The sequence below is a fragment of the Alligator mississippiensis genome, chromosome 11 (assembly GCF_030867095.1).
Source record: "Alligator mississippiensis isolate rAllMis1 chromosome 11, rAllMis1, whole genome shotgun sequence".
NCBI lineage: Eukaryota > Metazoa > Chordata > Crocodylia > Alligatoridae > Alligator > Alligator mississippiensis.
Genome location: NC_081834.1, coordinates 47,858,021 through 47,880,855, shown reverse-complemented (window position 1 = coordinate 47,880,855; position 22,835 = coordinate 47,858,021). Strand labels below are relative to the sequence as shown.

Here is a 22,835-nt window from a genome sequence, read left to right as displayed (position 1 = left end):
CAATTTCAAGGAATAAATGAATTGATATGGGTTTGTTCTTCAATTCTCCCCTTCATTAAAAAGGAGGAGAAACCCCATCTCCAGGTGCCTGCAGTGGGGCAGCTCGGCCACGCTCGGCTCCGTTTCCTCCCTCCGGGCTTTCCACAGGCACAAACCACCCCCGAGGGAAAGGCACAGACCTGGTGCCCGCTCTTGGCTGAACACAACCTGCAGGATCGGGTCCCACTGCCCTTCCCGGTCCCATCGCTGGTGGGGCTGGTGCAAATCCCACCCTGTCAGGCCACGTCCCCCTGGGACACCTCGTCCAGGAGCAGGAGGGCACCGGCCCCGCGGCTCTTTCACGTCTGACTCTGACAACCCCTGGGGCAAGAGGCCTCCTCTCGACACCCGCGTTGCCTCAGGCAGGGGCACAAGAGGGGCAGCGCTCTCCGCAGGTGGCTTACCCATCTGTGCAGACCCCGGGCGCCCGGCAGCACCGCTCCAGCCTCCGCCGGCAACTGCCTGGAATCCCGCGGCGCCGCGATGATACGAACGCTGCCGCGGCAACGCCCGGGGACCAGCTCCATCGCCGCCCGCACCCAGCGCCGCAGCCCCCCGCAGCACCGCCATGTCCCCTGGGGCCACTGTCCACGTGCCTGGGGATGGGTGTCGCTCGGGGCAGACTAGGTGCTCCCCCAAATTGAGGGCAGGGGGAGGAAATGCCCAGTTTCCCACTTTACCATAACTACTTTGTTTTTCACCGGTGCCAACACGAGAAACAGGCATGGCGGGCACTGCATGGAGCAGTGTGCACGGCACTGGGGCCCTTCCCACAGCTATACCCCTGCCGGGCTCCCTGGGCTTGCTCTGTGCTCCCTTTTTTGAACAGACACAGGGGACCAGGCACAGGGCCATGCACCAACCCTGCCCCCAAAGCCTTGCTCAGGCTGCTCCAGCAACCCCAGGAAGCAGAGCCTGAGATACCTCATGACAGGACCTGTCCTGGGAAACCCACAGGTGGCATGGGAGACACCAGTCGATGCATCTCCAGTTGCCAAAATAGCCCTGCAGCAAAAGGACCCTGCCACTCAAAATGCCAACCCCAATGCTGGCAGCTCTCCCAGTCCATGCCCCACTGGGGTGCTCTAGGGTCCAGCTTGTGCATGTGGGCTGCCCTCTCCCACCGTGCCCTAAATACATCTCCAGGAGACCAACCAACTCCAAGCAGGAAGACACCTCTATCCCTTTCCTGCTCCTAACCCTGGTCCCAAACCTGACCCTAACCCGCACTCAGCTGCTCCTGCAGGAGACCCCGCACAGCCTGGCTCCAGTGACTGGCCTAGAAGTCCCAAAACCCCATCACTGGTCCTGCTGCAAATTTCCTTGCTGCCAAAACACGTCCCGGATCCAACTCCAGGTGGGGCCCTCAGGCTCCATCCAGCTTCTTAGCAGAGTGGAGGAGGCAACTCACTGCAATACAGCACTAACAGGGAGTCCTACTCATCCCGAGCAGACAGACAGCTCCACATTTGCCTGTTCTCAGTCCCTAGCCAAAACCCAGCCCCTGTCCCAGCCCCAGCCCCGGCCCCTGCCCCTGCCCCAGTTCAGGCTGCTCCAGCAGCCTCCGGCAGGAGCCCCTGAGCAAGCTAACTACAGCCGAGCCCTAGCATGGGAAACCTGAGCTTGACCCTGGGGTAAGTCAGCCTGGGCCTGGAGAGGGAAGAAGGTATGCGTACGGGAGCTAATACAAAGCACCTCTTTAGGATGGTCAGAACTCCTGGGTAAGGATTGTTATGAGACTGCTATGTTTCCCTCTCCAGCAGCATCTCCACAGCCTGCCTCGCCATGCCTCAGCCTCGCTGGTGGCCTCTGTGGTCCAGCAAGTGCACATCTCTGCAAGCCTGGCCATTGCTGCACCCTCCTGACCAGTTCAGCACAGCAGTTTGAATGATATGCCGTCCAGGCCTGCCAGTCATCTGCACCCACCGCTCTCCTCTTCCTGGTCTTTCTTATCGGCTGCAGCCTGGCCTCTTGCTCAGCTCCCATCTCATGCAATGCACCAGCAGCAGTAGGAACCTTGCCCCTGACAGCTCTTGACCCTAGAAAGCAAATAAAGAAACAAGGCATCTGCTAAACTTGTCCAACTTGATGGTAAGCTCTGAACTCACCGTCTCCTTTTACATTCGGTCTCAGACTCCTCTTTGCATTTGGTTCAGGCTCCCAAATCTGTCCTGAGGCTCTGGCCCTGGGATCCCTTTCTCTTTATGGCTGCCAAGCTCCCCTTAGTGGTACCAATGAGAATAAATCCTGGCCAGATCCTGGCTCCACCCATGACAGGGGCACAGTCCCTTGTTCATGTGAAGGCAGAGGGGACGGGAACAGACTTCTTCTATTTGGGGTCAGACCCGGGAGACCAGGATCACATTCCCAGCTCTTCAGAGGCCACTGCCCATGCACCTGGGGATGGGTGTCCCTCAGGGCAGCCCGGGCACTCCCCAAATCAAGGGCAAGGGGAGGAAATGCCCAGTGCAGTCGCCCACTTTGCCACAACCATTTTTTTCCACTGGTGCCAATACGAGAAACAGGCATGGTGTGCGCTGTGTGGAGCTGTGCACATGGCACTGGGGCTCTTCTCACAGCTGCACCCCTGCCGGGCTCACTGGGCTTGCTCTGCGCTCCCTTGTGTGAACAGATGCAGGGGACCAGGCACAGGGCTGTGCACCAACCCTGCCCCCAACGCCTCACTCGGGCTGCTCCAGCAACCCCAGAAGGCAAAGCCCAGGGCAAAAGGTCCATGCCACTCAAAATGCCAACCCCAATGCTGGCAGCTCTCCCAGCCCATGCCCAGCTGGGTGCCCTGGGGTCCAGCTTGCTTCCTGCTTCCAGTGCTGGCCTCTCTCTGTGGGGGAGGGGGCTCTGGCTGCCGCTGAAGGAGATGAGGTTGCTTTTGCCTTGCCTCTGCTCAGGAGACTGGAGTTGAGCCTCCTTCAGCAGCTGCTGCTGCGGCTGCTTCCTTAACCGTGTTTGATGTGTTGTGGGTTCTGCAACAGCACTGTGGACCCTGCTGTGTTGAACTAAGAGTCATTTATTATTATAACTCTCTGAAATCATATCCAGGGTGGATCTTAACATTTGCATCCGTATATGTATGCAGATCTTAGACCTGCTCTGCCTCTGCCTCAACTCAGTCCAGTCCTGTGGAGGGAGAGGAAACAAGAAATGCCTCTGGCTCCTCATGGCAGAGAACAGGGAGTCCCAGTGCTGCAAAAGTGCCACAAGCAACTGAGCCCTGCAGTGCTGAGCATGAGGCTTTAGCCTTCAAGGGACAGCGCAAGGAAAACACAACAAGACACAACCGTGTTGGCAGTCTGGTTTTGAACCTTTGACCCCCACTCTGGTGCCTGGTTTCATTATAATTTGTCCCAAGTAATTAGTAACATGTCACTCTGCCACCAGTAGTAATAGGGCCTTATAGTTTCCTCCATGGGCCTGGGCTTATGAAATCCCCTGGTGTTCACAGTCCAGGGTTGTGCTCTGGCAGGTGCTGCTGGGGCTGTGCTGGGAGACGCCTGCACTGCAGCCCCTGATGCCCAGCCCTGGGGGCACTTTCTGCAGTGCTGGGACCAGCACCCCGGGCAGCCCGGCACCAGCTCCTGAGCCAGAGACTCCAAGTCATGGGGAGAGACCTGGGGGCAGGCAGCCCAGGGGCTCTGCACACGCGGCCCCTCCGCACCCATCGCTGGTCCCTGCACGGCTGCGCATCCCAGAGCTGCTGCCCTCACTGATATACAGGGCACGGGCAGATCCAAGGCGGCGCACTTGCTCTGCTTTGGTTCCTGTTCCACCCAAACTTTAAAACCAGCTGCCTGGGAGAGGCAGCATCATTTCTACTTGGAGGGTGCATCTATACAAGGTGCTTATTGTGCATTCGCCTATTAAAACTGCACAGTAGCACGATGGTTAAAAACTGTACTAATAACCTACTGTGCAGCATTACTAGGCTCATGCGCAGGAAGCATCACAAAATAACCGTGCTCCAGTGCGACTGCACAGTAACGCTAGCTACTGTGCCTTTAGTTAGTATTTTATAAACAAGTTCTAACCTAAATGCCCAGTATGTAACATGCACTGATGAATATGTAGATCTGCCCAGAGAGACTCAACCTATCTCATGGCCTGTAATCATCTTCCTAATTCTTGTTAATCTTCCTCCCCTCCACAAGTGTCAATGACCCTCTCTTCTTTTTAATGGTCCTGAAGATCCACTTTTCAAACTATCCTTTCTTCTGCAATGTCACTGCCTGATAGCCACTCTCTTCTGTTTCACAGCCCTGCAGACTGTGTTTAGCATTAGCTAAAAACTTCAGCTCAGGTGTGGACATCTTATTTTAACTTGGGTGTAGAAATGACTGACCGTGAAGTATTGGAGGCCCTGTCAAAATCCTCAAGAAAGCTATATTTTATTTCATGAATCTGAATAAATGATGTACATTTAAATTTAATGATAGCAGGGCTTTTGATGCAATGACCTTTGACAATTTAACCTAGTTTGTTGTGTTTTTTAAACCTGATATATATTCTAGCATAGGGGTTGTCAACTGGGTGCATGCATACCCCTCAGGGGTACTTGGAAAGGGGCTAGGGTGTATGCACAGGAGGGTGGGGACAGAGCAGTGTATTCTCATAATCCTTGGCATCGAAGGGGTTAAATTATAAAATGTATGCTGATAGGGTACGTAGGCAGCTGGTTAATCTGGAAGCGGGTGCGCAATAAGAAAAAGTTTGGGAACCTCTGTCCTAACAGTAACACATCACGCGTGGCCTTCTAGTTTCCTCAGTGGGCCTGGGCCTGTGAAGTCCCCTGGTGTTCACAGTCCAGGGTTGTGCTCAAGCAGGTGCTGCCGGAGCTGTGCCGGGAGACGCCTGCACTGCAGCCCCTGGCGCCCAGCCCAGGGCATCTGGGCCTTTCTGCACTGGCTGGATCCAGCTCTCCAGGGCAGCCCGGCGCCGGCTCCTGAGCCGGAGAATCCTAAATTGGGGAACCTCTGCCCTACCGTATTAGTGAAGCTTCTTCTTTTGCTTTAGCTGGAGGAAAATGCGTGTTGTGTACTGTGTGATGACGTGCCACGCTATCTGCATCGCACTCTTCCAAATCCTAGATCCACCCATGCACTCAGGATCTTGTTCCCAGTAGCCCTGGCAGGAGCTGACCCAGGTCCTAGGAAGTGGACATCCCCGGGAATGGGCAAGGATGGAGATGTCCCAGCCTGGGGTGAATGAGATGGGAAGGGAGAGCCTGGCTGGACGGGGCAGCAGGAGCAGGCATTGGGGAGGGAAGTGGCCAGCTCCAGCCTGGCCCAGGCCCCTGCTCTGTAGCCGGCCTGAGAGAAGCACTGTCCTGTGAGCAGCAGAGAGGAAAAGCCAGTCCCTGCCCCTGCCTGGTGTCTGCACTGCTGAAGGAAAGGGTTTTCAGCAGGGACAATTTTGGGAAGACTAAAAATACTAAGACACCCATATTCTTGCCATACGGCCCTGGCTTCAGTAAAGCTGGAAAGGCAAATGGGGGATATCTAAAGAAGGCAGATTTTGACTTAGATAATGCACCCTGCAGCAGGAGGACAGCAGGCAGCACTGCAGTGAGACGGGCTGTCTGGGCAAGGGGCCCCGGCTTTGCCAGGAGCGCAACCACCGCAGTGCTGCCTGCCCCCAGGCCAGCATGCTCCGCTCATCGTGGGAGATGTGCTGAACAGCAGAGGGGCTGCGTGGCATCACGGGGCAGGGCCCAAAGTGTGTAGGGAAGGTTGTGACCAAGAAATATCACAGGAAGGGAAGAAATCTGGTCAAATCAGGGCATGCCCTTGACTGAAGCCCCTTAAATTCCTTCCCACCCCCACTCCCCTCCCCTTGCATTTCTCTCCCAGGCCAGCTGCAGAATAACTTCCCACTTCACTGCAGATTCTCCCTCAGGCCAAGAGACACCCTCCCCTATACTACTCCTTTCCAGTTACCCATTTTCCCAGGATCAGTGAGGTTTTCACCATTATTTCCAGGCCATTCCCTGATGGTTGGGATGAATCCCAAGTGGCTTTCAAAAGGTCCCGTGTGAAATGTATCTTTGAGTGGAGTCTCGTGCCTTGCTTCACTCAGACAGAGAATTTAGGGCAGGCGTTTGCTTGTGGGTGGGAGGTGACATCTGTCTTTTCAAGGGTGTAGCTTCACATCCAAATTGAAAAGCTGCAGGGAAATCCTGGCCATCTTCAATACGAGCAGGCCGTCTGACCCCAGACCTTGTGATGGGAACATGTGGAATAAAGGAAACCAGAGGCCTTTTGTGTCGGGAATGGAGAGATCTTGGCTAAAGCTAAGTGCGCTGCTTCCACTGAGACACTCCTGGCTTGAAAAACCAGGATTATCTTAGCACTTAAAATGGATCCTAACTATGAGGAAATGCTCAATACTGCCCAAGACGGCTGGGGCAAGTGTCACTCAAAGGTGGTGGTGGTCTTTGGGACAGGAGTAAGTGAACTCACTGCTGCCAAACTGCTGAAAGAATCTGGCTGCCAGGTCATGATATTGAAGGGTGTCAAAGAAAGGCTAGGAAGTGAGCACTCCCTTGAAATATGGTTTTAACATATTTTTTTATGAAAGAAATCATTCTGTAAAAAGGAGGAAAAATGAATTTGAGCTTTATGAGCGTTATGAGAAAGAAAAAGAAAAAGAAACCTTACACCATTCTTTACAGAACAAGACTTCCTCCCTCTTGCTTCTGTAGGCCACAAGATCTTGAGCGGATGGGCTGTGTCTTTTCCCTTTATTTCTAACACCTAGCACAATGTGGTCTCTAAGACTAAAGATAGATATCACCAAATTAAGCAGAGCATCTCTGCTGCAGTGTCACAGAACAGCTGACCTGCTTTGTTGGGGGAAACACATGTCGCCCCTTGTCATGTCTGCTAATGGTGTGGGACAATGGGGTGATGCATTTTCCCAAGGCTTGAGGGACCCCGTCCCGCAAACTCCAGAAATTCCCAGGCAGGATTAAGCGCCTTCAGCCCTGAGAGTGCCTGCCCACTTACTTACTTCATCCATCCCAGAGATTTCCAGGGACGGGTCTGGGTAAATGGGTCCTGGCATAGAGACATGGTGTGCCAGGGACTCCCCAAGTCCTATGGCTCCAAGGTTGGATTGGCATGGAGCTTCTCCTTGTCTAGACACATGCCTCTGGAGATTGAACAGCGGGTCTCTGTAAGCAGGGAACCCCAACTTTCCCACTTTAAGGGAGATACCTATTCAAGGCGGCTGGAGAGCGGGCCCAGCACAGAGCTAACAGATGTCTACTGCAACAAGATAATAGCATTGATTTTTTGTCATGCCACTTATTTACCTCTGGTGTAGTGCACAGGACATCTTTTTGTTCCCCATTTGTGCCACCATTAAAATTTTCCTTCAGCAAATACAATATAAGGCAATGCCTGTTTGTACCCGAAGTGTTAGTGACCCAGATGCTAAACAAAAGTTGGCCTTATCCCTTTCACAAAGTGCTCTTAGCCTAGGGGGAAGACCCCAACCAGCAGAATCCTAGTTCACTGTATGCACCAAAACGACAGCTAATCAGCCTCTTCACTTCCATTTTTGGGTCTTAGGCACAGTCTGCAATCCTACTCCATGTGCAGCGGGCACACGCATGCACCCACATGGCTACTGAGTACAGCCATTGTGCTGCATGCTGGCCGGGCAGGTACGAAGCTCCTTGCATGAGGACCCTGGGCAAGCACAAGACCAACACTGTAGCAGGCTACAAAGATCCCTGGCTGACTGGTGCTAGGTGCCAGAGGGCAACCTCCCGTGTTTCAGTGCCTGGGCACTCACCCAGCAACTAAGCGGCCCAGGTATCATGTCTCTCAGCGCAGAGCTGCTGTGTTAGTCTCAGCAAGGCCGGAGAGCCCTAGGAAACCGGCTTCCCCGGCATCTCCCTGGTCTCGCTGCCGCTCCCACAGCACTGGGCCTGCTTTCTGCCCGGCAGGACCAGCGAGCCAGTCATTCTGCTTCTGCTGGCCCTGCTCACCAAACCCCTCGTGGCAAATTACAACTGTGCAGCTGAAGGGCAGGCAGGGCAGGTTTTTTGCTGCACTGAGCCAAAAAACACTAAGAGGATTAACATTAGCTCGACCCACAATATAAGGTCAAACAAGGACTTAGTGTCACAAGGAGCACTGAAAGAAAGCAACTGATAGCTGTATCAACCCCTGTTCACCCTCTTGCCACCAATCATTATGCCCACCAAAGGCCGAGGGCCCCGGATTCTGCAGCACGTCACTCCGCTTGGTCCAGGCCCCCGCCACAACTCCCGCCATGCACCAGTACCTGGGCAGGCCAGATGGAGTGGTGTTGAAGGCTAGATCCAGTTCAACAGCTCTACGTTTGATAGCCCTGATTAAAGTGTCATCCACTAAAATGCTCATCCCTTCCTATACCAGATAGTTACAGACGCATCAGTTGGAGAAGGCATATGAAAAATTAACAAAGACCAATGCACTGAATATGCAATACAACCAACACTGGAATTAAATATGTAAGAAACCAATTTTCTGTGATTTCCCTGTTTTATATTGTGAAAAGACAAAAAGTTAGTCTCTTCATGTTTCTACTGCAGCAGCCTTATGGGAGCGTACATGCCCTTTCTGAGAAAATACAGCTTGAAATGTACATTTCCTGGTTTACTAAACATTTGATATTTTCTTGTATTTTCCTTTACTTTGAGCTCTCTAGATTGCAAATGTCATCCGTGCACAAGCACCAGTGATGAAGTTCAGAGTACGTTCCAAATTTGTTCAATGTTACTTAAAAGAGTCCATGTTGCGATTAGGAAACTTTTTTTTATTTTCATGTAAGGTTTTGGATTTATTTTCTCAGTATTGCTACTTTTAAACTTGTGCAAAATGGAGGAAATGTAAGAAATGAATGAAAGCAGATACAAAATATTATATTTCACAATAGCTAGTACATTCTGAAAAAAAGGTTCACCTGGCAAGCATAGATTCATGAAATTATGCTTCGTGTTTTCAATAGCCCAAGGATATGCATAATGCTCATTTGACTTAACTCTGCAGTGAATAAAAATATCACCCTCCAAAATCCTTGCCTTTGACATAATTCCTGGGTACTCATAGCTGCAACATCACTGTAAAACTATTAAGTACTAACAGCATTTTTAGCAAATGTCTCAGAAACCGACCAGAATAAACTGAACTGAAATATATTAATGGGCATTTCTCTTTTCATGATGTTCACCTCCATGAATGAAATTCAGCCTTCAAGAATATAAAAAAGTCTACACAACACCCTGTTCCTGTTCTGAGAACTCATGCCTGAACAAATACATAACCAAGACATGCAGAAAGTTGCACCACTCTGGTTACACATTCACTGAAAGTGGTTAAGTTTGTACATGGGCACCACTGCATTAATTTTAACCTGCCTTGTGTCCATGGAGCAATTCACTCCTATTAAAAGACAAGGTTAGTTCTGGGTGGACAGAACCCTGTCATTGGATTATGCATCTCATTGAGCTCTTGGCAGAGAAGCGAACTTCAGAAGCCTTTGGAGAATAAAGAAGGTCCTCTGCTACCTCCAGCAAAAACTCAAACTTTCTCAGCTTTTTCCTGCAGCACATTAGCTGTACATGCACAGCTATATCATGCCATAATGATTACCCTTACAATGCCAGGGGCGCTCACCTTGATAATGTCATCCCACCCATCAACTCCCAGTCCCATGCAACAAACCCAACAATGAAGCAGTGAAGCTACTGTGAGAGCACCCTACTGGTTTCTCCACAAGCAAATCAGAGAGAGACATCTTCAGAGTGGTGGAGGTGGGCTTGGGAAGACAGAGCATGTACTGACAGAAGTAGCTTTATTAGAGTGCCTACACAACATCCATGAAGAACTTAAATAACAGCTGGTAAAAGCCCTCTTCTGGAAGCATCCCTGTGTCCTCACCAGGGATTTTTCCTATGGTCTTTTAGCATCCCCAGCCAACATGGCTACACTGGCAAAAATGTGACCTGACCTCAGTCTGAAAAAGATGAGTGGAGCAGTAATTTTCACACGTCCTGAGAGTTTTCTTTAAAATCTTCTACTACTTGAATAACAGATCAGGTCATTTCAATTAAGTTGGTCACGATTGAGGATCAGTGTGATTCAGCAGCATAAGATGTCAAGACTCCTGGATTTTGAATCTAGCCTTTTCTCTGTCTGAAGGTCTTACGTTCAATGAAGCACAGTTAGTCTAGCTCAGATTCAGGAGCTCTGATTCCCAGTCCCTGTGACTCTAGTCTGTAAGACACCATTTCTGTCCCATTTGAAAGAAAACAATCCAGACATACAGACTCCCAGCCCCAGCCTGCCCTCATTCACGAGACCTTTCCACGTTCTAGGAATGGGAAAAGAGTCAGACGTCCTGACTTTTTTCTCCACTGGCTATAAGTCACTAAACCCCACTCCCCTCCCAGACCAGGATCCAGAACCGAGGAGCTGGGAGCCACAGGACCATTCCTCCTCCACCGTAACTCAGTGGTCCGTCTTGCCCATCATTTTGAGTACGGCTGCTTTGACCTCCTTGTTCCTCAGGCTGTAGATAAGAGGATTCAGGAGGGCAGACACAACATTGTACAAGAGGGAAAACATTTTATCCCGCTCGGGTGAGTAGCTGGAGGCTGGGCGCATGTACATGAACATGGCGGCACCATAGAAGAGAGTCACGACGGTGATGTGTGAGGTGCAGGTGGAGAAGGTTTTGAACCTCCCCTCACCTGAGCTGATCCTCAGGATGGCTTCCAGGATGAATACATAGGAGATTAGGATCAAAGACAGCGGGGTCAGGAGGATTATAACTGCCATCACAAAGACAACCAGCTCAGTGAGGTGTGTGTCTGCACAGGCCAGCTTCAAGATGGCTGGCACCTCGCAGAAGAAGTGATTGATTTCATTTAAGTTGCAGTAGGGCAGCCTCATGGTGAAGCCTGTATTCAGTGTGGCAAAGAAGAAGCCAGATACCCAGAAGCTAATGGCCATCTTGATGCAGACTGACCTGTTCATGATGATGGTGTAGCGTAAAGGGTGACAAATGGCCACGTACCGGTCATAGGCCATTACAGCATAGAGAATGCACTCAGTTATCGCCAGAGAAAGGAAGATGTACATCTGCGCAACGCAGGAGGTAAAGGAAATGCTTTTCTTTGTGGAAAGGAGGTGAAACAGCATCTGGGGTACAGTGGTCGTCGTGTAGCTGATGTCTACAAAGGAAAGGTTGGCCAGGAAGAAGTACATGGGTGTGTGAAGACGGGAGTCAGTCTTGACAAGGGCAATGAGGAGGCTGTTCCCAAAAAGAGTCACCAGGTAGATAATAAGGAAGAGTACAAAGAGCAGCAGCTGTGTCTCGGGCCGGCTGGAGAACCCCAGCAGGATGAACTCTGACACTGAGGTCCTATTCTCCCAGTGAGATTCGTCATGATTTCCCACCTAAGATCAAAAGGGAGCAGTAAGAGAAGCAATCACTCAAAAGGATAAACCACAAAAGGGATAAATCTGTTTTGCCTTGTACCCCTCAATGGCAGTTACACAGCTGCATGACTGCAGATTTTGTCTCTTATGCACAGTTTGAACTTCACCTCTGGGCTTGCAAGTGTACACATGTCGATTGAGCATACTGACAATGCACATGTACAGCAACACATAGTTACCCAGGAATGCACATAGTCTGGTAAGTCCAAAAATAGAAGGCAAGCAAAAAAAACATAATTAGTGAATAATAAATAATGACAAGTTCCTGAAAAAATCAAGCTATTTACTGCTTGAGTGGAAAAAAAAGCAAGCCAACTGCTACTGGAAAATTTCTGATCTGCTATAGTCTTGCAGTATTGCCATGTTCTTAAGCAGTTAATTCCCATAGGATATCTCCACTTAACACCACTTAATGATAGTCTTAACGCCATTGTTCGCATGGTCAACAACAAACCAAAGAAGAGCTGAATTCCTTTGTGCTGCTTGCGGGTCCAGGTCTTCATTACTCCACTGACACAAAGCAATGGCAAACCTGCCTCAGACGCATGGCTCCCTTGGCACAGCAAAGCGCATCAACTCATCACTTCTCTGTGATTCTGACTCCTCATATATAATTTAAATTGGGCAGAAACACGCCAAAGCACAAGAAACTGTTAACAGGATGCCAAGTAGAGCAGAGAGGCACTGCAATAGTCACAAGGAACCTCAACATTAGCCAGACTAGCTGGGTGTTGAATGATAGGCCCCCTTATGAAGAACATCCACTCCACAGGATGCAGAATGGAAACTCACTCAGTGCCCCTTCACTCCTGCACTATCCATCTCCCCTAGCCCTTTCCTGCTGGACTACACCAGTGATCCATCTATTCCAGCTCCTCACTGCTTATTTGCAAGGGCACAGGAATTTCCAAACTGTGCCAAGCTACTGGTCTAGCATGCACGACTGCCTGCCTCCAGCTGTGGCCGGTATCAGCTGCATTAGGGAAGGTACAAGGGGACACTTCTGGAGCAACAGCTCCACAGAGAAAGCTAATACTGAACACCAATAGTTGCAAATAGGCTTGTATTTTGTCTCTCACCTGCACTAATACCAATTCTTTGTTTCTCCTTCAACCTTAATGTTCAGTGTCTATACCCCTCATTTTGGTATTTTCATCCCAGCAAAGCTCACAGGAAATTACACTTACCTTCATTCTCCTCTTCCACCTGAGAGAGCAAGATACTTCCTTTAGCTGCCAAAATCTACGACCCAGATGTACCAAGCAATGGATCACCATAGAATAATCCCTCAGCCCAAGAACAAGATGGTCCTCACATGCCAATGATGTAAGGCAGGTAAAGAAAAAATAGGTAAATTAATCAGCTTGCAAGTAGACCCCCCAGGAAATTATTCTTCAATGGCAAGGGATTGCTAAGTACATTGCTCCTTTCTGTTACAAGAGTATATGAAGTTAATTTGTAACTTTGTTAAAGATTTTAGTTTGATCAGATCAGAAGAACAATCTGAGGAGTTTGTTATTCAATCACAGATTTAGTCCTTTTAATATGAATCTCTAGGATTACTATCCTTCACTTGTTTTTCCTGGGAAATTGGTAAATTTCTGGTTTTTTAATATAATTTCTCTTTTCACAGTACCATGTGTCTGATTCAATATAGGACTAAAAAGTAAAATGCCCAAAATGTTCATATAATAAAATATTATAAGAAAAGCGTGAGACTACTCAAAGAGTGCAAGTGTGGAGAGATTCATTCTCTTCTCCGTTGCACTGCTCTTCACATGAACTGAAAAGCTTATGAGTTAATTCAAGAGCATTTTCAATTATTTCAAACTGGGTTTTGAATCCTTAAGTCATTTCTTTCAAAAAAGTCAGTCACCAAAGGCAAAACCTATTTGTGACTTTCCAAATAAAACTCTCCAGGGTTTTATTCTCAAATCGTTCAATTAAAACAAAGTCAAAAGCAATTTGTAACTATCTCATCTTCTCCAGGGTTTTCCTCTCCAATTGTTCAATTAAAACAAACTCACTGGGTGAGGATATATGCAACAGAACAAAACGCTTTGTTGTTTGCTGAGTTTATTTTCCTTCAGGGAAAAAATAGTGTGGGAAAAGAGTGGGGAAGAAATGGCCAAAATAATGAGACCCCCAAATATTTTGTTTGGTTTATTTTATGAAAGGCAGATTTGGGAATTTAAACGTGGTTTCCCACACTCTTGGTTGGTTCTGCAAGACCAGCAAACTATTGGACAAAAGTGGGCAAAAGCCTGGAACCATTTCCGGCCCTATTTCACATAAAAGACTGAGCTCCACTCCCTTCCTTTCAAAGCAGATAGCCACCGACCTGCAGCAGTGGGCTCTGGGCTGTAAAAGCCAAGAGGAGCGAGGGGCTCTCTCCACATTGAGAGACATGGAGTGGACTCCACAACGGCCAGCACAATGACCTGGGAGCTGTTGGGAGCGAACAGCACGGCAGACTCAATACTTTTCTGCCTTTTAACAGCTCTGGTCAGGGCTGCCTGTTGCTGATTGCATTCAGTGTCTCCTACCCCTCTCCATGTTTTATACAAGGAACCTCCGTTCCTAACCCACGGTGTGGAATCCACATTCAATTAATGGCATGATAGGAACCAGTCCACTCCACTTCCCTCCCTCCCCGCTCTTCAGGTTCGACCCCACTCCACCCCTCTCCCCCCAGTAGGAGTCCAACCATGCCCCGGCTCTGCCACCCACTTCAGATCCAACCCTCACCACCCCCCTACCCCCATTCAGGTCTGACTCTGCTCCCCTCCACAGTTCGGGTCCAACCCAGCACCCCTTTCCCCCCAGATCAGGTCTGATCCCACCCCTCCTCCCCCCGATTTGGATCTAACCCCACTCCCCCTCTCCCCCTCTTCAGGTCTGACCCTGCCTCCCTCCACCCAATTCAGGTCCGACCACACCTTCCCCCTCCCCCTCCCGCCGTTTCGGGTCTGAGCCCACCCCCTCACTTCGGGTCCGAAACTGCCACCCCTTCTGCTCAATTCAGGTCTGACCCTGATCTACCCCCTCCCCCCCAATTCAGGTCTGACCCTGATCTACCCCCTCCCCCCCAATTCAGGTCTGACCCTGATCTACCCCCTCCCCCCCAATTCAGGTCTGACCCTGATCTACCCCCTCCCCCCCAATTCAGGTCTGACCCTGATCTACCCCCTCCTCCCCAATTCAGGTCTGACCCTGATCTACCCCCTCCCCCCCAATTCAAGTCCAACCCCACTTCCTCCCCGCTCTGCTTCAGGTCTAACCCCAGCTCACCTCACCTCCCCTCCCCCCCAATTTGGGTCCAACCCTGCTCCCCCCACCCCTTCAGTTCCGGTCTGACCCCACTCCCCCCCTTCCTCTTCCTCTGACCCCGAGCCACCCTCCCCCTATTTGGGTACAACCCTGCTCCCCCTCCGCCCTGCTTTGGGTCCCACCCCATCCCCCCTTCTCCCCCGTTTGAGTCTGACCCTGCTCCGCTCCTTCCCCCCCTCAGGTCTGACCCTGCTTGTGCCCCCTCCCCCTGCTTCAGGCCCAACCCCTCCCTGTTTTGGGTCCAACCTCTCCCCCCTGGCTTTGGGTCCAACCCTGTCTCACCCCACCACTGGGTGCAAGTCTGTCCCTGCTCCTCACCCCTCCCCGCTAGTTCGGGTCTGACCCTGCTCCCACTTCCGCCTGTTTCAGGTCTGACTCCAGGCTACCACCCTGCCCACCATTTCAGGTCCAACCCCACTCCCCCCCCTCTCCCGCTCCCCCCATGCAGGTCCAATCCTGGCCCATGCCCCTCCCCCCCCAGTTCTGGTCCAACCGAGGCCCAGCCCTTTCCCCACAGTTTGGGTTGGACCCTGCCCCACCCCCCTCCCCTCCCCACCAGTATGGCTGCATCCCCCATCCCCCCACTTCAGGTCTAACCCCGCTACAATGGAGCAGCTCCTGCTTTTCCTCAGCTGGCCCGCCTGCTTGTAAAGTGCTCTACCCAATTTTTATTTTTTTTTGCCTCTGTAGAGGTGGGAAGGAGGGAGCCGCCGCACCAGAGGCTGCAGGAGGAGGTGTCACTGGTGGAAGGGCTCAGCTGGTTCCACCCCCGGCTCCCTAGCCTGTGAAGCCAAAGAGCGCATGTGCAGTTGGGCAAAAGCATTATGGACAGAATGACACACACAGACACACAGACAGACTAAGCCTTTTATTATATTAGAATGCTTCCTGTTTTGAATAGCCCAAAGATATGCATAATGCTCGTCTGAATTAACTCCATAGTGAACAAAGATACCACTCTCCAAAATCCTTGCCTTTCACATACTTCCTGGATACTCATAGCTGCAACATCACTGTAAAACTACGAAATATTTGTGGCATTTTTAGCAAAATCATATAAAACAGCTAGAATAAACTGAAGCAATATAGTGATGGACAGTTCTCGTCTCATGAAGTTCAGCTCCATTAATGAATTTCCATCTTCAAGAGCACAAAAAAAGACTATAGATTCATAGATTCATAGATGTTAGGGTTGGAAGGGACCTCAATAGATCATCAAGTCCGACCCCCTGCATAGGCAGGAAAGAGTGCTGGGTCTAGATGACCCCAGCTAGATGCTTATCTAACCTCCTCTTGAAGACCCCCAGGGTAGGGGAGAGCACCACCTCCCTTGGGAGCCCGTTCCAGACCTTGGCCACTCGAACTGTGAAAAAGTTCTTCCTAATGTCCAATCTAAATCTGCTCTCTGCTACTTCGTGGCCATTATTTCTTGTAACCCCCAGGGGCGCCTTGGTGAATAAAACCTCACCAATTCCCTTCTGTGCCCCCGTGATGAACTTATAGGCAGCCACAAGGTCTCCTCTCAACCTTCTCTTGCGGAGGCTGAAAAGTTCCAGTTTCTCTAGTCTCTCCTCGTAGGGCTTGGTCTGCAGGCCCTTAACCATACGAGTGGCCCTTCTCTGGACCCTCTCCAGGTTATCCGCATCCCTCTTGAAGTGCAGCGCCCAGAATTGCATGCAGTACTCCAACTGCGGTCTGACCAGTGCCCTATAGAGGGGAAGTATCACCTCCTTGGACCTATTCATCATGCATCTGCTGATGCACGATAAAGTGCAATTGGCTTTTCTGATGGCTTCGTCACACTGCCAACTCATGTTCATCTTGGAGTCCACTAGGACTCCAAGATCCCTTTCCACTTCCATGCCACCCAGCAGGTCATTCCCTAGGCAGTAGGTGTGCTGGACATTTTTCCTCCCTAGGTGCAGCACTTTGCATTTCTCCTTGTTGAACTGCATTCTGTTGTTTTCTGCCCACTTGTCCAACCTGTCCAGGTCTGCTTGCAGCTGTTCCCTGCCCTCTGGCGTGTCCACTTCTCCCCATAGCTTTGTGTCATCTGCAAACTTGGACAGAGTACATTTGACTCCCTCATCCAAGTCGCTGATGAAGACATTAAAGAGTATCGGTCCCAGGACCGAGCCCTGAGGGACCCCACTGCCCACACCCTTCCAGGTCGAAACCGACCCATCCGCCACGACTCTCTGGGTGCGACCCTCTAGCCAATTCGCCACCCACCGGACTGTGTAGTCATCCAAGTCACAGCCTCTTAACTTGTTCACCAGTATGGGGTGGGATACCATATCGAAGGCCTTCCTGAAGTCTAAGTATATGACATCCACCCCTCCTTCTGTGTCCAGGCATTTCGTAACCTGGTCATAAAAAGAGATTAGATTGGTCAGGCACGATCTGCCTGCCACGAACCCGTGCTGGTTTCCCCTCAGCATAATTTGTCCTGCCCGGCTCTTGCAAATGTGAGCCTTGATAATTTTTTCAAAGACTTTGCCAAGGATGTACCACCCTACTCCTGTTCTGAGAACTTAAGTCTGAACAAATACAAAAGAAATGCAGAAAGTTGTGCTACTATGGTTACACTTTTAGTAAAAGTGGTTAACTTTGAACATGGACAACATTGCATTTCATTCACTGCCTTGTGCCCATGCAGCAGTTTGCTCTGACTGTAAAACAAAGTCAATTCTGGGTGGACAAAACCCTGTCAACAGACGATATGTTTCATTGGGTTCTCAGCAGGAGAGTGAATTTAAGCACTCAGGCTCTATCAGGTTTTTCCTGCAATACAGAGACTTGGCCATAGTAGCTGTACCTGCCCAGCTGTATTGTGCCATAATAGGTGCATCTACAGCTCACCCTTTGCACTGCCAGGGGTGCTCACCTTCATCATGTCATCCCACCCATCAACTCCCATTCCCATGCAACAAACCCAGAAATGGAGCAGTGAAGGCACTGTGAGAGCACCCTTCTTGGCTGCCAAAAAGCACATCAGAGATAGATATCTTGAGGGCAACTAAGGTTGGTTTGTGAGGACAATGTGCATAATGACAGAAGAGGCTTTATTACCAGAGTACCTACATAACATCCCTGGCCAACTTAAGAAAATCTGGTAAAAGCCTTCTTCTGGAAGCATCGCTGTCTCCTCACCAGTGATGATGCCTATGATCATTTAGCATCCCCAACTATGCTGGCAAAAAGGAGACCTGACCTCAGTCTAAAAGAGGTGAGTGGAGCAGTAATTTTCAGAAGTCCTTAGAGTTTCCCTGAAAATGTTATATTACATGAATAACAGTTCAGGCCATTTAATCAGAGTGGATAGAGATTGAGGAGGAGTGTGGTTCAGGGGGATAAGAAGTCAGGACTCCTGGGTTTTGAATCTAGCCTTTCTTTTTCTTTATAAAAGTCTTATCACAAATGTCACACAGTTTGGCTCAGATGCAGAAGCTTTGATTCCCGGTTTTCTCCACTCTAGCCTGTAAGATAGAATTTCTCTCATTTTGAAGAGGACAATCCAGTGGTATTGACTCCCAGCCCCATCCTACCCTCAGTCATGAGACCTTACTACCAACTCCACTGTCTAGAAGTCACTAAACCCCACTCCCTCCCAGACTAGGATCCAGAACAGAGGAGCTGTGAGCCACTGGGCCATTCTTCCTCCACCGTAACTTAGTGGTCAGTCTTGCTCATCATTTTGAGTACAGCTCCTTTGACCTCCTTGTTCCTCAGGCTGTAGATAAGAGGATTCAGGAGGGCAGACACAACATTGTACAAGAGGGAAAACATTTTGTCCCGCTCGGGTGAGTAGCTGGAGGCTGGGCGCATGTACATGAACATACCTGCACCATAGAAGAGAGTCACGACAGTGATGTGTGAGGTGCAGGTGGAGAAGGCTTTGATCTTCCCCTCAGCTGAGCTGATCCTCAGGATGGTTGCTAGGATGAATACATAGGAGATTAGGATCAAAGACAGCGGGGTCAGGAGGATTATAACTGCCACCACAAAAATCACCAGCTCAGTGAGGTGTGTGTCTGCACAGGCCAGCTTCAAGATGGCTGGCACCTCGCAAAAGAAGTGATTGATTTCATTTAAGTTGCAGTAGGGCAATCTCATCGTGAAGCCTGTATTCAACATGGCAAAAAAGAAGCCAGATACCCAGAAGCTGATGGCCATCTTGACACAGACTGACCTGCTCATGATGACGGTATAACGCAGGGGATGACAAATGGCCACATACCGGTCATAGGCCATTACAGCATACAGGATGCACTCACTTATCCCCAGAGAAAGGAAGATGTACATCTGCGCAACACAGGCAACATAGGAAATGCTTCTCTTTGTGGAGAGGAGGTGGAACAGCATCTGGGGTACAGTGGTGGTCGTGTAGCTGATATCTAGGAAGGAGAGGTTAGCCAGAAAGAAGTACATGGGTGTGTGAAGACGGGAATCACTCTTGACAAGGGCAATGAGGAGGCTGTTCCCAAAGAGGGTCACCAGGTAGATAGCTAGGAAGAACACAAAGAGCACCAGCTGTGTCTTGGGGTGGCTGGAGAGCCCCAGCAGGATGAACTCTGACACTGAGGTTGTATTATCCCAGTTATATTCCTCATCGTTTTCCATCTAAGAACAAAAACCAGTGGTGAAAGAAGCAATCACACAGCAGGATAAAACATAAAAGGGGCTTTGAATCCTTCAATGGTAATTACACACCCGCGTAACTGCAGATTTTGACACTTATGCACAGTTTAAAATTCACCTCTAATCTTGCAAGTGTGTACATATCAGCTGAACATACTAACTATGCACATTTACAGCAACATATGCTTACCCAGGCATGCACATAGCGTAGGCAGTCCAAAAACAGTTGGCAGGCAAAAAGCCATGATTAGGGAATAATAGATTGTGCCAAGTTCCTGAAAATAACAAGATATTTAATTTTGAAGGAAAAAAAAACCAAACTAAGTGCTACTGGAAAATTTCTGACCTACTGTAATCTTGCAGTCTCCCTACTCTCTTAAAAAGATCACTCCCTAACGACATCTCTGCTTTGACAGTCTTAACTCCATTGCTGAGATGGTCAACAACAAGCCAAAGTGGAGCCACTTCCCTGTTCTCCTCAGGGGTCCAGGTCTGCATTGCTCCACCGACACAAACCAGTTGCAAACCTGCCTTGGACACAGCCAGCTCATGGCTCCCTTGGCACAGCAAAGTGCATCAATGTACTCATCACTTCTCAGTGATTCTGACTCATCATATACTGTTGCAATTCGGCAGAAAAACACCAAAACACAAGAAATTGTTAGAAGGATGTTGAGTACAGCACCCCAATGGTCACGTGGAAACTCAACATAAACCAGACTAGCTGGGTGTTGAGTGAGAGGTGCCCTGATGCAGGACATCCACTCCCCACGATTCAGGATGGAAACTCACTCCAGTGCCCCTTCACTCCTGCACTATCCATCTCCCCTAGTCCTTTCCTGCTGGACTACACCAGTGATCCATCTATTCCCGTTCCTCACTACTTATTTGCAAGGGCACAGGAACTCCCAAACTGTGCCAAGCTACTGGTCTAGCATGCTCGACTGCCTGCCTCCAGCTGTGGCCGGTATCAGCTGCATTAGGGAAGGTACAAGGGGACACTTATGAAGCAACAGTGCCACAAAGAAAGCTGATACGAAATGCCAGTAGTTGGAGATAGGCTTGTATTCTGTCCCTCACCTTCATTAATACCAATTCTTTGTTTCCCCTTTTACCTTAATGTTCAGTGTCTACACCCCTCATTCTGGTATTTTCATCCCAGCAAAGCTCACAAGAAATTCCACTTACCTTCATTCTCCTCTTCCACCTGAGAGAGCAGGATACTTCCTTTAGCTGCCAAAATCGACGACCAAACAATGGATCACCATGAATTAATCCTTCAGGCCAAGGATGAGATAGTCCGTACACATTGCTAAAGCTTTCCTTATTTGTGGAAAACTGTGCCTGGATAACAATCATACATGGCATGTGAAGTAGAAATAGTAATAGTTCTAAAAAGATAAATTAAGCAGAATGCTATTAGACAACCCAGTCAGTTACAATTCAGTGGCAAGGCATTGCTAAGTACATTGCTGCTTTCTGTTTCAGGAGATTATGACGTTAGTTTGTAACATTGTTCATGATTTGGGTTTGATCGGATTAGAAGCACAATGGGGAGATAGTTAATCACCCTACAAGTCCTCTGCATGTGAATCTAGAGGAAATCTATCCTTCATTTGTTTTTCCTCAGCAAATTTTTGGTGTTTTAATATCTTTTCTTTTCCCAGTACCATCAATCTTATTCAAAATACCACTAAAAAGTGAAGGGGATGTCCAGAGGCAACTGCTAAAATGATGACAATTTTCATATAATAAAATATTAAAGGAAAAAAGTGAGACTACTCAAAGAGTGCAGGTATAGAGAGATTCATTCCCTTCTCCATCCCACTGCTCTTCACATGAACTGAAAAGTTTATGAGTAAATTCAAGAACATTTTCAATTATTTCAAACCTGGCTTTGAATCCTTAAGTCATTTCTTTCAAAAAAGTCAGGCACCAAAGGCAAAAGCTACTTTCCCCTTTCTAAATAAAACTCTCCGGGGTTTTATTCTTCAACCGTTCAATTAAAACAAAGTCAAAACCAACTTGCAACTATCTCACCTTCTCCAGGGCTTTCCTCTCCGATTGTTCAATTAAAACAAGCAGAAGGTGAAGATGTACACAACGGAGCAAAACATTTTGTTGTTTGCTGAGTTTATTTTATTTTTTCCTTCTTGGGGAAAAAAGAGTGGGAATTGATGTGGGGAAGAAATGGCCAGAAGTAATGAGACCTCAAAATATTTAGCGTGGTTTATTTCAATAAGAAGGCAGGTGTGAGAGTTGAACTATTGTCTCCCACACCTTAGGTTGGGAAATTGGTTGGCAAGACCAGCAACTATTGAACAAAGCAGGCAAAGGCCTGGATCCATGTCTGGTCGCCATGTCTGGCCCTATGTTACTCAAAAGACTGAGCTCTGCTCCCTTCCTCCGAAAGCACACAGGCACCGACCTGCAGCAGTGGGCTCTGGGCTGTATAAGCCAAGTGGAGCGAAGGGCTCTCTCCACATTGAGAGACATGGAGTGGACTTCACAACAGCCAGCACCATGACCTGGGAGCTGATGAGAGCAACCAGCACGGCTGACTCAATACTTTTCTGCCTCTCAACAGCACTCTGGTCAGGGCTGCCTGTTGCTGATTGCATTCAATGTGTCCTACCCCTCACCAGGTTTTATACAAGGAACCTCCATTCCTAACTCACGATGTGAAATCCACATTCAATTAATGGCATAATAGCAACCAGCCATAACATTAGTACACATTTTTGTGGCATTATATTGTGGTTCGTTCCTTCTTTTATGATGCCTTTCATTTCCTTAACATGCAACCGGGTTACAAGTTAAGACATGATTGACTAGTGAATCATGTCTTAAGTGTAACACATGGCAGAGGCCAAAGTCAGGTGCTTTAGAGCTCAGCATCATGACACCTAAGTCCCTTTCTGGACTTCAGCTTTCTTTCTAAATTTCCCTTTTAAGTAAGTAACTGAGATCTCTGGGCCCTAGAGATGCCGGGCTGGCTCCAGGAACTTCATCCATTCCCACCTCCTGCTAGTCTTCATTCCCTAGTCACCCACATTTAATTTCTGTATGTCTGACACAATATCATAATAAACTTAACAGAATTCTTCAAACTTTGTTCTCCCCTTCCCCATACCGATTTTTCACTGTGGGGAAAAGACTTCTTGGCAGAAGCACTGCTCTCAGTTTGCTGTGTCTTTTTTATGTCTTCTAATGAATAGCCCTAAGCCATCATTGCTTACAACCACCCTTCCCACCATGGGTCAGTTGTCAAGGCATTTTCTCACGAAGTGGGAAGCCTGACCCCTCGGCACATGTCAGAAT

At 49.0% G+C, this 22,835-nt stretch overlaps 1 protein-coding gene across 1 annotated transcript; it reads right to left on the bottom strand.

Annotated features, from left to right (window-relative positions):
• Positions 1–10,539: 10,539 nt before the first annotated feature.
• LOC132244032 (olfactory receptor 2K2-like) lies at positions 10,540–20,708 on the bottom strand. The gene is made up of 3 exons (XM_059714952.1): positions 20,703–20,708; positions 18,876–19,496; positions 10,540–11,471 (listed from the first exon to the last, which is right to left on the bottom strand). Exons 1-3 carry the CDS (start codon positions 20,706–20,708, stop codon positions 10,551–10,553), a joined length of 1,548 nt encoding a protein of 515 aa, XP_059570935.1. The 3' UTR covers positions 10,540–10,550.
• Positions 20,709–22,835: the final 2,127 nt, after the last annotated feature.